General features: G+C 42.4%; 1 protein-coding gene across 1 annotated transcript in view; it reads right to left on the minus strand.

Moving 5' to 3' along the window:
* ADAMTS12 (ADAM metallopeptidase with thrombospondin type 1 motif 12) overlaps window positions 1-16406 on the minus strand; it is a 388886-nt gene that overhangs the window by 164775 nt on the left and 207705 nt on the right. Inside the window, 2 exon segments of the mRNA XM_065874119.1 lie at window positions 2982-3065; window positions 3997-4193. Coding sequence (XP_065730191.1) covers window positions 2982-3065; window positions 3997-4193 — 281 coding nt within the window.

Genomic DNA, 16406 nt, shown 5'->3' on the forward strand with positions numbered 1-16406 from the left:
GTTAAGGGCTGGAATCATTGCTGTTTGCTGTTGATGGGGTTGCTCGTTAGTCCAAGATGTGAAGAATAGTTAGCGCCATGATCTGGGAATCAAGAAAATGAGAATTGTGAACTGCAACTCTCCAATGAGCTGGCCATTCTGTTGTCAAATTATGAACCTTGTACCCCTTGGAGATTCTATAAAAGCTTGAATGAGGAAGATATTTGGCAAGTGGGAGAAAGGAAGCCGTGGATTTTTGCAGCAAATCATTTGTGTCTCATTGTACTTGTGAAATGAGGAAGGGAAGAAGAAAAACAACGTAACTGTGATGGGGTCAGAGAGGTAATGGCCAATCCAGTTCTTTCAAAGGATTCCACTGGAAGCAAGACTTTGGTGGCATTGTTTCCTAGAATGAAGAGCTACAGAGTTAAAAGGGGCCCAAAATCCACAGAAGCCACATGTTGAGCTCCCACTAGTGCTGCTGTTGAAACAGCAGAGGGTAAAGGTTTTTCCTTCCCACACCCAGAAGAACCTTCCTTTTTTCCCCGTGTAGCTAAGCATGCATATATGCTAGGCCATTATACAGTATTAAAAATTTGTCCTCCAAGGTATCCAGGTATAATTTTCAAAAAGTTAAAAACATAATTCTCAGACAGATATATAGTGAGCACATGTTCAAGATATATTTAACTCACTAATAAGGAGACAGGCAAGATGGCAAAGCTGGTTCGAAGGCAGATACATGAAACTGATGCAACTATAGTCAGTTTAAAAAAAAAAAAAGAATGCTGGCCTAAGACTGCTACATTAGATACAAAATTACATAATGTTCCACAGACCAATAAAACCATAGTCTTTGCAGTTATCTTCTTGCTGGATACAAATCATTTCCATCTCTACTGTCCAAAACCCATTTGTACTCTATCAGTTTCCTGCATGTTAACACCTAACTTTACCATGTCTAGACCCTAATCAATCATGAATAATAATCAAACAAAGTTACATTCCCATAGAGTGAGATAGGTCATGTTAGACACTGAAAGGACACATAGTTTTTGTTTTGCCTGGTTTCTAAGTTTGGGGTAAATTTTCTTAACAAAAGGTTTACAGGAAGGGAAATAATATATCCGTCGGTATTCCAAGATACCCAAAGTATATCTTGAGTGACTAAGGGAAATAGTGATGGTAGAGGGGAGAAGAAGGAAAAAGGATCAGGCTCCAGAGATCGTTGTTTTAAAATCTTCTGCCTGGAGGCTTCTACTCCGAAAGCAATCAACCCTGCCCTGAGCATTTTGACCTCAGATCTCTCGCTGATGAAGATCTGAACGGTGCCCTTCTTCACATATCTCAGCTGCTGGCTAAGTGCTATAGATTGCAAAGTCATCTCATCAGGTTGGCTGGTTCAGTCATTCACTAAATTTTACTTCATTCATTTATTTATTCATTCATTCATGGCCAGGCACTGTGTTCAGTGCTGGAGACAAAGCCAAGGATAAAGGGACATAGTCACCGCTCTCATGGAATTCACATTCTGATGGTGTCTGAGATAAACAAGAAAAGAGAAAACAAATACACAGACTGTTAATGAATTGCAAGAGTGGTATCAATAAAGGAAGTAAATCACTTTCTGTGATGGAGAACAGTTAAGTGGGACCAGCTTTGGGTAGGCTGGTCATTGAGACCTCTCTGAAGAGGCAGCATTTCAACAGAGGCCTGAGAGGTGAGACGGTGCCAGCCATGAGCAGAGCCAGGGCAGGGGTGATGCAGGCACTGGGAACCTCAAGTGCATAGGCCATGAGGCTGACGGGGGGCCTTGCGTGTTCTGGAGCCTATCTGAAGTCCAGTGCGGGGGCGGGGGGGGCAGAGTGGGGGGATGTGGGGTAAGCGAGGCAGAGAGTGACACGAGGAGAAAATGGAAAGGTGGACGGAGGCTAGACCGTGAATGTCTCTGCAGGACGCAGTAAGAAATGCTGAATTTGTTCTAAAAACAACATAAATCCATTAAATAGTTTTGCTCAGTGGAGCAACTCAATTTGTATTTAAAATTGCCATTCTAACTGCTACGCAGAGATCGGATTAGGGTGTTGGGGGTGTCAGGGAAGGCTTAAGATAGGAAGAGCATCTGGGATCTCACTGTGGTAGTCTAGGCAGGATATGATAAAAGCCATAAGCCAACACAATGACTGTGGACACGACGAACAGTGGGTGATTTTGAGATGCACTTTGAAGGTAGGAGCATGGTGGGCCTTGCTGTGGAACGTGGAAGATAAGAAAGGAGGGAAGCAAGAGTGACTCCCAGGCTTATGTAACAGTACACAACAGCACCGTTTACTGAGATGGGTAAGATGGAGGGTAGGGGAAGGGTGGAAGGCAGGGCTGAGATGATTCGGGCAGGGAGTAATCAAGAATTCCACTTTGGACTAAGTTTCCAAGTTCAAGTGGAGTAGAACACATCCAGGTTGAGATGTCAAATAAGCAACTGGATGTAAGTCTGGAGCTCAAGTAGGAGGTCTGGGCTTGAGGTATCAGTTGAGTCTCAGCATACACATGATCTCTAAGTCTCTGAGAAGAGATAGAATCCCCAAGTAAAATTGCGGAGAGACAAGCGGGCCCAGATCCGAGAGACATGTATTAATATGCAAGAGGTAAATAAACGGTGTAAAAGGTTCAGTAGTTCCATGTCTCTCCTAACTTTTATTTGAATCACCCAGCCATAACATGATTTAGTCTGTTTCCACTGTGGAACATTCTTAGTCACTGCTGTCAACCTGATTTGTGAGTTACTAGATACAAAGACCGTCAGATGATTTCAAGTCTGTATATCTTGGAAACGTTCTCTATCTCCCACTTGACATCCCTGAATTCCCAAGAAAATAACACGGATGGGCTTCCAAACGTCTTTCTGGTACCCTCTTTCCTGTCCATCCACAGCTCTTCTGAAGGAAGCAGGTAGGGAGTGTGAAAAGCCAGGTCACAAGACCATTGGGGAAACTATTCCTTACCTCTTCTTCTTCAAGTAGAATGAGCCGAACCACAACGATGTGAATGGCATTGCCAATGCTTGGGTTATGGAACAACCCGGTGACCTAGAGTCAGAAACGGAAAACCGTTAGCCTCACATGAACAGAGAACAGATAAATGCTGGAGGAGGGGAAGAAACAGAACTGTAACGTACTTGAAATAATCCCTTATCTTATAGATCAGGAATTGTTGGTGGAGTGCAAAGGTGAGTGAGATACGGCCACGTGGGAAAGCAGGAAGCATTACAAGGCAAAACGGAAGCTTCAAATTAGGGGTCCTTAACTTTATTCCAATTCTAGCTCCAACTACCTTGAAGAAATCATGTTCTAGTTCTTCGTCTCAGTTTCCTCATTTGTGAACTTATATAAATCAGTGAGGAAAAAATCATACTAAAATGATTGAGTCACTTGATAAGTAACTAGTAGAAAATGTACATGATACGTAAGTTTTCCTAGGATACATGTTTTTAAGAGAAAGAATAATTTGTCCTTAATTATCTAGGCATGGAATATATTTATAAATATAAAAACAAATATATACATATATATATTAAAAGGACCAGGGAATTCCCTGGTAGTCCAGTGGTTAGGACTCTGCGCTTTCAGGGCCAAGGGCCCGGTTCAATCCCTGGTCGGGGCACTAAGATCCTAAAAGCTGTGCAGCCAAAAAATAAATAAATAAGAATAAAAAAATAAAGGGGGCTTCCCTGGTGGCGCAGTGGTTGAGAGTCCGCCTGCCGATGCAGGGGACACGGGTTCGTGCCCCGGTCCGGGAAGATCCCGCATGCCGCGGAGCGGCTGGGCCTGTGAACCATGGCCTCTGAGCCTCCGCATCCGGAACCTGTGCTCCGCAACAGGAGAGGCCACAACAGTGCGAGGCCCGCGTACCGCAAAAAAAAAAAAAAGGGATCAAAAGAAGGTCTCTTATTTGGGGGATGGAGCATCTCTAGTGGTATCTATTTACCAGCTGCCCCTGTCCCCACGTGGTCTGACGTACCATGTTCATGATGGTGAGGATATAGGACTCCACATTCTCGCTCCCATGGTACTCAATCATCTTCGTGTCGGCCACCACCAGTGTCTCCACCCACCTCTCCTTGCTGATGGAACGCCGAGAGAGGCTTCTGCCTGGCAGCTTGCTCCTCTCCCACTTCTCTCGCTGTAGCTCTTGCTTCTGGGAGGTGCCAAGACTGTCTAAACATTAACCAGAAGATAGGGGGTTCATTCTCTATCTCTCTCACATATTACTCACTTATGTTTATAAAGATGCAAGGCTGTAAGTTTAAGTTATGGTTAATAATGCATGAATACAACATTCTTATCTATTTGACTGGAATGGAAGAAGAGATCAGTTTAAATGAATATGACCCAGATAAGTGAAATTGGAATATGACAGGGAGGTTCAAATATACTGCTCTGAGATAATTATTACCTGTTTCATTAAATAGGTCCCTCATTAAAAAGATATTATAATCAAGAATGGGAACTTTCTTCTCCTTCTCCAGCTCCTTCTCCTCTAAATTATTCGGGGCTTACTGAACTCAAGACAGGGTACTAGGCTTTAAAATGCTAAGTTGCAGGACTTCCCTGGTGGTCCAGTGGTTAGGACTCCACACTCCCAGTGCAGGGGGCCTGGGTTCCATCCCTGGTCAGGGAACTAGATCCCGCATGTGGCAACGAAGATCCCGCGTGCCTCAACTAAGACCCAGTGCACCCAAATAAATAAATATTAAAAAAAAAAGCCAAGTTGTTTATCCTCATGAACATCTGAGGTGCCTACTGCTATCTCCATCTTGCAAATGCGGAAACTGATGCTCAAAGTGGCTGGTTAAATAACTCCCCAAAGTCACACAGCCCATAACATCCGTGGAAGATCCAGGATTTTCTATGCCCTAAAATCACGCATTTTCATATACACCACACTGCCTCCCACAGAGTAAATATGCATAAACCTGCAGAAATGTAAGCTGGAAAAGCTGCACGTGGTTCAGGATATCCTACTTCACGAAGGTATTTTTAAAAAGCTGGAAAAGATCTAGCGAAGCACAGTAAAACTCTCAAGGTGGCTCACAGGTTTAAGTATGGAAAAGACAATATATGAGGATCATAGTCTGGAAGGCAAAACCCAGAAGAGGCTATAGAATCATGAAGAGAATTAGAATCATTCTCAAACTCCCAGAAGTTTGAGAAGCACCTCCTTGAAACCTGAAAGAGGTCTCTTTAAAACCAAAATAAGAATAAATTGCTACTTCACACATTGGGAGGTTTAACCCAAGTGGTGGTCAAGTCTAAAAGGTTTCAGTGGGCTCAGAATGGTTTAGAGGGTTGACAAAAGATCATTTTACCAAAAGAGTAAATAAGGAAAGGAGCCTGGGCTGAGGGAGAAGCAGTCTCAGTCTTTGAAGATTTCTATCAGGAAGACAGCCACACCTGCTACTCTCATCGGCGCCCTGGACCGCTGGCCGGGGCAGAACAGGAGAGCAGAACAGCAAAGCTCACACCCGCTTCCTCCTCTCTGGTGATGGCCACCCAGCCCCAGCTTGAATGCTTCCGGTGCTGGGGGCACGCACCAACTCACAGTTCCCTCCTGCAATGAGCTGGAACCTCCTCCCTGACATTTCCACTTATTAGTCTGGTCCTGTTCTTCCGAGCGGGCTAGAACCGCACCTCCTCCTGAGACCCTGCCTCAGACATGGAATAGGGACAACTAAAACCATATCCTCTCCTCTCCCCACAGTGCTCTCTGGATTGTAGAGCTGATTACACTGGTTTGCTATGTAACCCACCCTGGTTCCTCAGTTTTGCTTTATATGTGAAGTTAGAACACACTACACTGAGTAATATTTACAAAAGAAATGACACACGACCATAGGGCTAAATAAATTCAAATTCTATTACTGTGAGTTTTCCTTGAAAATAATAAAGCTGTACTTTGATATGAGACTTTTGAAAAATAATTCAGGACTGCAGAAACCTTAGGGGGAAGTGCCGTGAAGACTTACAAACGGGGAGACGGTTAACCCCTCATCTGCGGTAGAACAACTTTCTATCTTCCTTCTCCCCTTACTTTGCATGGATAAGTATGACTTCCGTAAGGACTCTCCAGAGAGTTGACTGATGGTTTCTAACTCTGAACCCCTACTGACCTCCTGTCTCTCATCCTTTCATCTCTTTTTGAAGCTCATGGAAACATTTTCAAACTACAACCTGTTTCTAAATCTTTCTGCACAAGCCAGGAAACAAGCCACCCTGAGCTCAGGTGGGGTCTGTGCTTCTGGGAGGGGTGTCAGAAGACTGGGCCAAGTAGAGGAACCTTACCAACATGGGTGAGGTGCAATCTCCTTCTCTCGGTCTCCTGTCTTTGCCGTGTGGGGATGGGTCTCCTCCAAGGTGCAAGGATGCTCAGTGCTCTCCACAAGCTCACCTACCCGGGCAACCCAGTGCCCTCACAAAGCCCTGGGTCACACGGTCCCCTCCTCTCCCTTGGCTCCACAGGCTCTGCATCCCTTCCCTGGGCGCTGGCCCCCTTGTATAGCCCTCAGCTCACTGCAGTTGGCAGACACCGTGCAGTATGCAGCCCTTTCATTAAAGAGGACCCTGTGCTCCAGGCTGCAGCCTTGGATCCCTGGCTGGCTGTGGTTCCCCGCTCCCACCTCCTCAGGCCCAAATGTGTCTAAGGTCAGGAATGGCAGGAGGCCGGCACAGGTAAGACACTGGTAGAATAAATGCGATTTCTCTGCTTCTCCCAGTCCTTTCTTTCTTTTCTCACTTCTCCTTCTCTACTCTCCCTCCTCTACCTTTTATCTCCTTGATATTAAGAAACAGAGTTTAAAGCCCATCAGGTTATCTTCATTTTTCCAGCAAATAGGTGAGTCACTCAGTAAATGGTCTTGCAGGAGGAAACATGGAAGTGAGAGACGGGGTCTGGTAAAGACAAATATCAAAAAGTTTTCAACAAGACCTACACCAACATGTGCTAAAGGCCAGATCCCGTGGTAAGCACTCTATACACAATGCTTCACTCACTGTGCCATCAAATCCATCTTATAAGCCCTAATATTATCACCGTAGTACAGATGAGGAAACCAAAGCTCAAAGAGGTTAAATAATTTTCCCAGAGTCACGTAGTAAACAACAGAGCCTAGATCCAGCCAAGTCTGTCTGGTGACAGCAACAACGTGGACCAGGCTCTATGCGCAAGCCCTACTCTACCTTCCTAGGAATAGAGGCAAAGAAATAAGTGACATGATCTTCGCACTTATGTGACAGTCAATCTAACTGTGCGTAATATAACAAGAACATATGAAAATGTCATGATCAAGTTTCAAATAATTCCCAAGGAGAGAGATATCAGTTCTATTACAGATAGTGCCAGAAGTGGTGGGATTTGAATTGGGCCCTGTTGGGACTGAGTTGGGAGACAGGACTGTACATATCTAGGCTGACTTTGCTGAGTCCTGAGGAAGTCATCCCAGACTTGGCTAAGAAATTTTATGAACTACAAGAAGTCAGCCCTACACATTTATCTTCAAGGCCTGATGACAAAGCCGGACAGTGCTTTGGGGGCAGGTGAGGTGCCAACAATTCTGGGAAGTTCCTATCTCCCCACCCCACCGCCCCACTGCCCTTCAAACACACACACATATTATCTTAGCTCAGACTGCCACAACAAAATACCATCAACAGAAATTTACTTTCTCACGGTCCTGGAAGCTGGAAGATCAGGATGCCAGCATGGTCAGGCTCTGGTGAGACCTCTTTTCCTGGCTTGCAGACAGCTACCTTCCCACTGTGTGCATGTGGAGAGAGAGAGGGATCTCTTTTTCATCCTCTTCTCATATGGCCACCAATCCAATTGGATTAGGACCCCACCCTTATGATTTCATTTAACCTTAGTTTCCTCCTAAAAGCCCTATGTCCAAATACAGTCACACTGGGGGTTAGAGCTTCAACATGGGAAATTCAGGAGGACACAGTCCATTCCATACCACACACACTCTGTTTAGAGATCCCTCTTCTGGGCTGGGATAGCTTCTGAGCACTTTCTACCCTGCTGTGATATCCTGCTGCTTGGGGAATGTCCAGTGAGGTATTAAGTACCTAAAGGGCCAGAGCTCCATTAGCTTTGTATCCAGTGCCTAATACTGTGCTTGGCAAACAGTGACACCCAGTAAATGCTTGCTGCATGGGTGAAGGAAAAACTAAAGATGAATTGGAACAGATTTATGAATCACAAATAAAGAAGAACTGCAAGAGTTGTTTACTTTTCTCCCTGAGAGGACTGTTTCAGTTAGAGGATTCTCCACACTGAGACTGGGAAGTGTTTGTTTTAAGGGAAGAAATCTAGCCAAGTGGGCAGTGTAAGTACAGATGATTTCCTGACCTGACACAGGAATGACTTCCCTAAACCAGAAGCTAAGGAAGAGCAGGGATGTGTTCAGGGTCCACTGAGATGTCCAGGACACCCTGAATACTAGCACAGCAGAGGCCCTGAAGATCCCTGGGAAATACAAATAATTCAGCTTTTTTTTTTTTTTTTCTCCTTTCCCAAATGCTTTAGGCAGCTCTTCACAAAGCTCACTCTCATTTAGAGCTTTCTCAGGTAGCGGAGACTTTAACTGCCGCCTCTCTCTTAGACTCAGGGTCACCTTCAGACAGAAACAGACCAAGCCTTGAGGAAGTTGCCTGGAGGCAGCTCGAGTATTATCAGGTAGCAGGGAAAGTGAACACAGAGCAGTAGACTCTGGAAATTATAGTTTCTTGTACTTTCAAGGGTGCCTTTTTAGCATGCTGGTAGCTTCAAGAAGCTACCTCTTCTGCTTAGGGAATTGCTCCAGGTTCTGTCTCCTACCCCAACTCAGCTCTTCCCTCATCTGGATTCTCTTCTGCTGCCTCATATGCAGAGCTCCCACGGAGAAGGAAGATTTCTGACTAGCTTAGAACTGTTTATCATTAATTGGAAATTGGCCATGAATTGTACCCACTGCCAGGTTTGAGATCCAGTTTCCCCCAAGAAGATCCTCTCAAGTTAATCTTTGCCAGGCCTGTGGCACATATTCTATAGCTTCCAGATAAGTGAGACCTAGTACCCTTGTTCCCACCTTCCTGCCACCAGCATGAGTGAGTTTCCTGAAACACAGCTCAGGAAGAACACAAGCACTAATGCCCACCTCTGACGGAGCGCCTATCAAGAGCCAGGCCTGTGATGAACATTTTTTCAGATCTGACATTTATTACAGTCACCCTTCTGTATCCACAGGGAATTGGTTCCAGGAGCCCCTGCAGATGCCAATATCCATGAATATTCAAGTCATTTATATACAATGACATCATATTTGCATATAACCTATGCACATCCTCCTGTATACTTTAAATCATCTCTAGATTACTTGTAATACCTAATATAATGTAAGTGCTATGTAAATAGTTATAAATACAATAACATGCTATGCAAATAGTTGCCAGTGAGCAACAAATCCAAATTTTGCTTTCTGGAATTTTCTGGAGTTTTTCCTTTTTTTCTGGAGTATTTTCCATCTAAGGTTGGCTGAATCTGTGGTTGGCTGAACCTTCAGATAGGGAGGGCCAACTGTATTTAATTCTCAACAAGTTTTGAGGTAAGTCTTATTATTGCCATTTTTAAGTGAGAAAAATGAGATTCGAAGAGGTTATATTTATTCAAATTTGTTCAAAGTCTCATAGCCACTAAGCAGCAGGTGAGCATTTTAGGTGAGTCAGTCTGAATCTTATTTAGATGGGTGGCATAGAGATGGGGGTGGAATTCCCAGGCGCCACTTGCCTGGAAAAGGGAAGAAGAATGTCTTAAGTGTGACAGGTCCTAGACATTTTGTACAGGCCCACTCCCTATGGGACTCACTTCCTATGGGCCTGGTCTGAACCACTTCTGCACTGAGCCACCGGCAAGTTCTGTGACCATGGACAAATGTTCTCATCACCGTCCCCCCAACTCCACCCCAATGTAATGAGGAAAATGAACTGAACTCCCACTTTAAAATTTTATTTCACTTATGGAACCTTTTCTTCAAACAAAGATTACGCAAAAAGCAAAGAAAAGAAAGTGGCTCTGATCACTGGGTTGTGGCAGATGACCCTGAGGGGGATTCCACACAACACAACTTTAAGCCACTAGATATCACCATCTCTCAGGGACCTGTCAGCTCTGGTGTTGTCAGAGTTGAGCCAACACATCTTTCCATTGCCCATGCACCACTGTCAGCAGCTGGCTGCCATCACATACTTGCAACCAGATCCCCTTCTTGGCAGAACACTGTGGCCTTTCCCAACAGAGCTGAAGGTCAATGCTGGAGCCATGTCCTTTAGCAATGATGGCTGAGCTGCCAGACCTGTTCATCTTTTCAGGCTGGCTTTGGATAGATTTAAAATGCCTCAGATTTTGCACAGCAAAGGAAACCGTAAACAAGACCAAAAGACAACCCTCAGAATGGGAGAAAATATTTGCAAATGAAGCAACTGACAATGGATTAATCTCCAAAATTTACAAGCAGCTCATGCAGCTCAATAACAAAAAAACAAACAACCCAATCCAAAAATGGGCAAAAGACCTAAATACACATTTCTCCAAAGAAGACATACAGATTGCCAACAAACACATGGAAGAATGCTCAACATCACTAATCATTAGACAAATGCAAATCAAAACTACAATGAGATATCATCTCACACCAGTCAGAATGGCCATCATCAAAAAATCTAGAAACAATAAATGCTGGAGAGGGTGTGGAGAAAAGAGAACCCTCTTGCACTGTTGGTAGAAATGTAAATTGATATAGCCACTATGGAGAACAGTATGGAGGTTCCTTAAAAAACTAAAAATAGAATTACCATACAACCCAGCAATCCCACTACTGGGCATATACACTGAGAAAACCATAATTCAAAAAAAGTCATGTACCAAAATGTTCATTGCAGCTCTATTTACAATAGCCAGGACATGGAAGCAACCTAAGTGTCCATCAACAGATGAATGGATAAAGAAGATGTGGCACATATATACAATGGAATATTATTACTCAGCCATAAAAAGAAACGAAATTGAGTTATTTGTAGTAAGGTGGATGGACCTAGAGTCTGTCATACAGAGTGAAGTAAGTCAGAAAGAGAAAAACAAATACCATATTCTAACACATATATATGGAATCTAAGAAAGAAAAAAAAATGTCATGCAGAACCTAGGGGTAAGACGGGAATAAAGACACAGACCTACTAGAGAATGGACTTGAGGATATGGGAGGGGGAAGGGTAAGCTGTGACAAAGTGAGAGAGTGGCATGGACATATATACACTACCAAACATAAAATAGATAGTTAGTCGGAAGAAGCTGCATAGCACAGGGAGATCAGCTCCGTGGTTTGTGACCACCTAGAGGGGTGGGATAGGGAGAGTGGGAGGGAGGGAGATGCAAGAGGGAAGAGATACGGGGACACATGTATATGTATAACTGATTCACTTTGTTATAAAGTAGAAACTAACACATCATTGTAAAGCAATTATACTCCAATAAAGATGTTTAAAAAAAATGCCTCAGCCAGGGAGCTTATTTTCATTAAAAAAAAATTTTTACCTCATTCACTGGGGACTAAAAATATTTTTACACTTCAGTAATAGACTATCCATTTCTCAAAACTGGTCACTATTAAAGTAAAAACAGCTGTCTTTAAAGACAAACAAGTGCAGTTACATAAACTAAGTATTAGTAACTAGTATACGTCAAAACAAAGAACCCCCCAGGTTTAGGACTGTGGACATAAATAAGAGAACCTGAAAAAATAAAATGAAATATACTCTCCAAAGGCTGACTGGTCTTGGCTTACAAAGCCCTAAGCTTATTCAGAACATGCCAAAAAAAAAAAAAAAAAAAAGAGGAAATGATGGACCATTTTGGAAACGTGAAACTTCCCCAAATAACAACATAATCAAATCAAGTATAAGTGAAAGGGAGGGTTTAAGATCTCTCTGGAGAGTCAATCAGAAAGAGAATTTATAAAACAATTTAATCCATTGGTATATTATTTAAATAATTTAATTTTTAACATCTTTATTGGAGTATAATTGCTTTACAATGGTGTGTTAGTTTCTGCTTTATAGCAAAGTGAATCAGCTATACATATACATATATCCCCATATCTCCTCCCTCCTGCAAATCCCTCCCACTCTCCCTATCTCACCTCTCTAGGTGGTCACAGAGCACCGAGCTGCTCTCCCTGTGCTATGCGGCTGCTTCCCTCCAGCTATCCATTTTACATTTGGTAGTATATATAAGTCCACGCCACTCACTCACTTCATCCCAGCTTACACTTCCCCCTCTCTGTGTCCTCAAGTACACTCCCTAAGTCTGCATCTTTATTCCTGTCCTTCCCCTAGGTTCTTCAGAACCATTTTTGCTTTCTTGTTTTTAGATTCCATATATATGTGTTAGCATACAGTATTTGTTTATCTCATTCTGATTTACTTCACTCTGTATGACAGACTCTAGGTCCATACACCTCACTACAAATAACTCAATTTCATTTCTTTTTATGGCTGAGTAATATTCCATTGTATATATGTGCCACATCTTCTTTATCCATTCATCTGTTGATGGACACTTAGGTTGCTTCCATGTCCTGGCTATTGTAAATAGAGCTACAATGAACATTGTGGTACATGTCTCTTTTTGAATTATGGTTTTCTCAGGGTATATGCCCAGTAGTGAGATTGCTGGGTCATATGGCAGTTCTATTTTTAGATTTATAAGGAACCTCCATGCTGTTCTCCAAAGTGGCTGTATCAATTTACATTCCCACCAACAGTGCAAGAGGGTTCCCTTTTCTCCACACCCTCTCCAGCATTTACCGTTTGTAGATTTTCTGATGATGGCCATTCTAACTGGTATGAGGTGGTACCTCATTTTAGTTTTGATTTGTATTTGTCTAATGATTAGTGATGTTGAGCATTCTTTCATGTGTTTGTTGGCAGTCTGTTTATCTTCTTTGGAGAAATGTCTATTTAGGTCTTCTGCCCATTTTTGGATTGGGCTGTTTCTTTTTCTGATATTGAGCTGGATGAGATGCCTGTAAATTTTGGAGATTAATCCTTTGTCAGCTGCTTCACTTGCAAATATATTCTCCCATTCTGAGGGCTGTCTTTTGGTCTTGTTTATGGTTTCCTTTGCTGTGCAAAAACTTTTAAGTTTCATTAGGTCCCATTTGTTTATTTTTGGTTTTATTTCCATTTCTCTAGGAGGTGGGTCAAAAAGGATCTTGCTGTGATTTATGTCAGAGAGTGTTCTGCCTAAGTTTTCATCTAAGAGTTTTATAGTGTCTGGCCTTACATTGAGGTCTTTAATACATTTTGAGTTTATTTTTGTGTATGGTGTTAGGGAGTGTTCTAATTTCATTCTTTTACATGTAGCTATCCAGTTTTCCCAGCACCACTTATTGAAGAGGCTGTCTTTTCTCCATTATACATTCTTGCCTCCTTTATCAAACATAAGGTGACCATATGTGTGTGGGTTTATCTCTGGGCTTTCAGTCCTGTTCCATTTATCTATATTTCTGTTTTTGAGCCAGTACCATACTGTCTTTATTACTGTAGCTTTGTAATATAGTTTGAAGTGAGGGAGTCTGATTCCTCCTGCTCCGTTTTTCTTTCTCAAGATTGCTTTAGCTATTCAGGGTCTTTTGTGTCTCCATACAAATTGTGAAATTTTTGGTTCTAGTTCTGTGAAAAATGCCATTGGTAGTTTTATAGGGATTGCATTGACTCTGTAGATTGCTTTGGGTAGTACGGTCATTTTCACAATGTTCATTCTTCCAAATCCAAGAACATGGTATATCTCTCCATCTGTAGCATCTTTAATTTCTTTCATCAGTGTCTTATAATTTTCTGCATATAGGCCTTTTGTTTTCTTCATATAGGTCCTTTGTCTCCTTAGGTGGGTTTATTCCAAGGTATTTTATTCTTTTTGTTGCAGTAAATGGAAGGGTTTCCTTAATTTCTCTTTCAGATTTTTCATCATTAGTGTATAGGAATGCAAGAGATTTCTGTGCACTAATTTTGTATCCCGCAACGTTACCAAATTCATTGATTAGCTCTAGTAGCTGCTGGTAGAGTCTTTAGCATTCGCTATGTATAGTATGTCGTTGGCAAACACTGACAGCGTTACTTCTTCTTTTCCGATTTGGATTCCTTTTATTTCTTATTCTTCACTGATTGCCATGGTTAAACTTCCAAAACTATGTTGAGTAACAGTGGTGAGAGTGGGCAACCTTGTCTTTTTACTGATCTAAGAGGAAATGGTTTAAGAGAACGATGAGAACGATGTTGGCTGTGGGTTTGTCATATATGGCCTTTATTATGTTGAGGTAAGTTCCCTCTATGCTTACTTTCTAGAGGGTTTTTAGCATAAATCGGTGTTGCATTTGGTCAAAAGCTTCTTCTGCATCTCTTGAGAAGATCATAGGTTTTTTAATCCTTCAGTTTGTTAGTAGAGTGTATCACATTGATTGTTTCGCGTATATTGAAGAATCCTTGGATTCCTGGGATAAAACCCACTTGATTCTCATGTATGATCCTTTAATGTGCTGTTGGATTCTGTCTGCTAGTAGTTTTTTTTTTTTTTTTTTGCGGTACGCGGGCCTCCCACTGCTGTGGCCTCTCCTGTTGCAGAGCACATGCTCCGGACATGCACGCCCAGCGGCCACGGCCCACGGGCCCAGCGGCTCCGCAGCATGTGGGACCCTCCCAGACCGGGGCATGAACCCGTGTACCCTGCATCAGCAGGCGGACCCTCAACCACTGAGCCACCAGAGAAGCCCTGTCTGCTAGTATTTTGTTGAGGATTTTTGCATGTACGTTCATCAGTGATATTAACCTGTAGTTTTCTTTCTTTCTGACATCTGTGTCTGGTTTTGGTATCAGGGTGATGGTGGTCTCGTAGAGTGAGATTCAGAGTGTTCCTCCCTCTGCTGTATTTTGGAAGAGTTTGAGAAGGATAGGTGTTAGCTGTTCTCTAAATGTTTGATAGAATTCGCCTGTGAAGCCATCTGGTCCTGGGCTTTTGTTTGTTGGAAGATTTTTAATCACAGTCTCAATTTCAGTGCTTGTGATTGGTCTGTGTATATTTTCTATTTCTTCCTGGTTCAGTTTCGCAATGTTGTGCTTTTCTAAGAATTTGTCCATTTCTTCCAGGTTGTCCATTTTATTGGCATAGAGTTGCTTGTAGTAATCTCTCATGATCCTTTGTATTTCTGCAGTGTCAGTTGTTACTTCTTTTCCATTTCTAATTCTGTTGTTGGAGTCTTCTCCCTTTTTTTCTTGATGAGTCTGGCTAATGTTTATCCATTTTGTTTATCTTCTCAAAGGGCCAGCTTTTAGTTTTATTGATCTTTGCTACTGTTTCCTTCATTTTTTTCATTTATTTCTGATCTGATCTTTATGATTTCTTTCCTTCTGCTAACTTAGGGGTTTTTTGTTCTTATCTGTTTAACTGCTTTAGGTCTAAGATTAGATTGTTTATTTGAGATGTTTCTCGTTTCTTGAGGTAGGATTGTATTGTTATAAACTTCTCTCTTAAACTGCTTTTGCTGCACCCCATAGGTTTTGGGTCATTTTTTTTGCACTGTCATTTGTTTCTAGGTATTTTTTTATTTCCTCTTTGATTTCTGCAGTGATATCTTGGTTATTAAGTAGTGTATTATTTAGCCTCCATGTGTTTTTTTTCTTTTTTCCTGCGGTACGCGGGCCTCTCACTGCTGTGGCCTCTCCCGTTGTGGAGCACAGGCTCTGGACACGCAGGCTCAGCTGCCATGGCTCACGGGCCCAGCTGCTCCGCGGCACGTGGGATCTTCCCTGACCGGGGCACGAACCCGTGTCCCCTGCATCGGCAGGTGGACTCTCAACCACTGTGCCACCAGGGAAGCCCTGTCCTCAATTCTTTTTTCTTTATTCTGGTCTGCAATAGTTATTTCCACTATTTTTTCTTCCTTGTCACTTATCCATTCTTCTGCCTCAGTTATTCTGCTCTTGATTTTAAAAATAAATTAAAATTTTAAATTTTGAAATTAAAAATAAATGAAAATTTTAATTTCATTTATTGTGTTGTTCATCATTGTTTGCTCTTTAGTTTTTCTAGGTCCTTGTTAAAAGTTTCTTGTATTTTCTCCATTCTATTTCCAAGATTTTGGATGATCTTTACTATCATTACTCTGAATTCCTTTTCTGGTAGACTGCCTCTTGCCTCTTCATTTGTTTGGTCTGGTGGGTTTTTACCTTGCTCCTTCATCTGCTGTGCCTTTTTCTGTCTTCTCATTTTGCTTATTTTACTGTGTTTGGGGTCTCCTTTTCGTATGCTGCAGGTTTGTACTTCCCGTTGTTTTTGGTGCCTGC

Source organism: Phocoena phocoena, chromosome 3, assembly GCF_963924675.1.
Source record: "Phocoena phocoena chromosome 3, mPhoPho1.1, whole genome shotgun sequence".
Classification (NCBI taxonomy): Eukaryota; Metazoa; Chordata; class Mammalia; order Artiodactyla; family Phocoenidae; genus Phocoena; species Phocoena phocoena.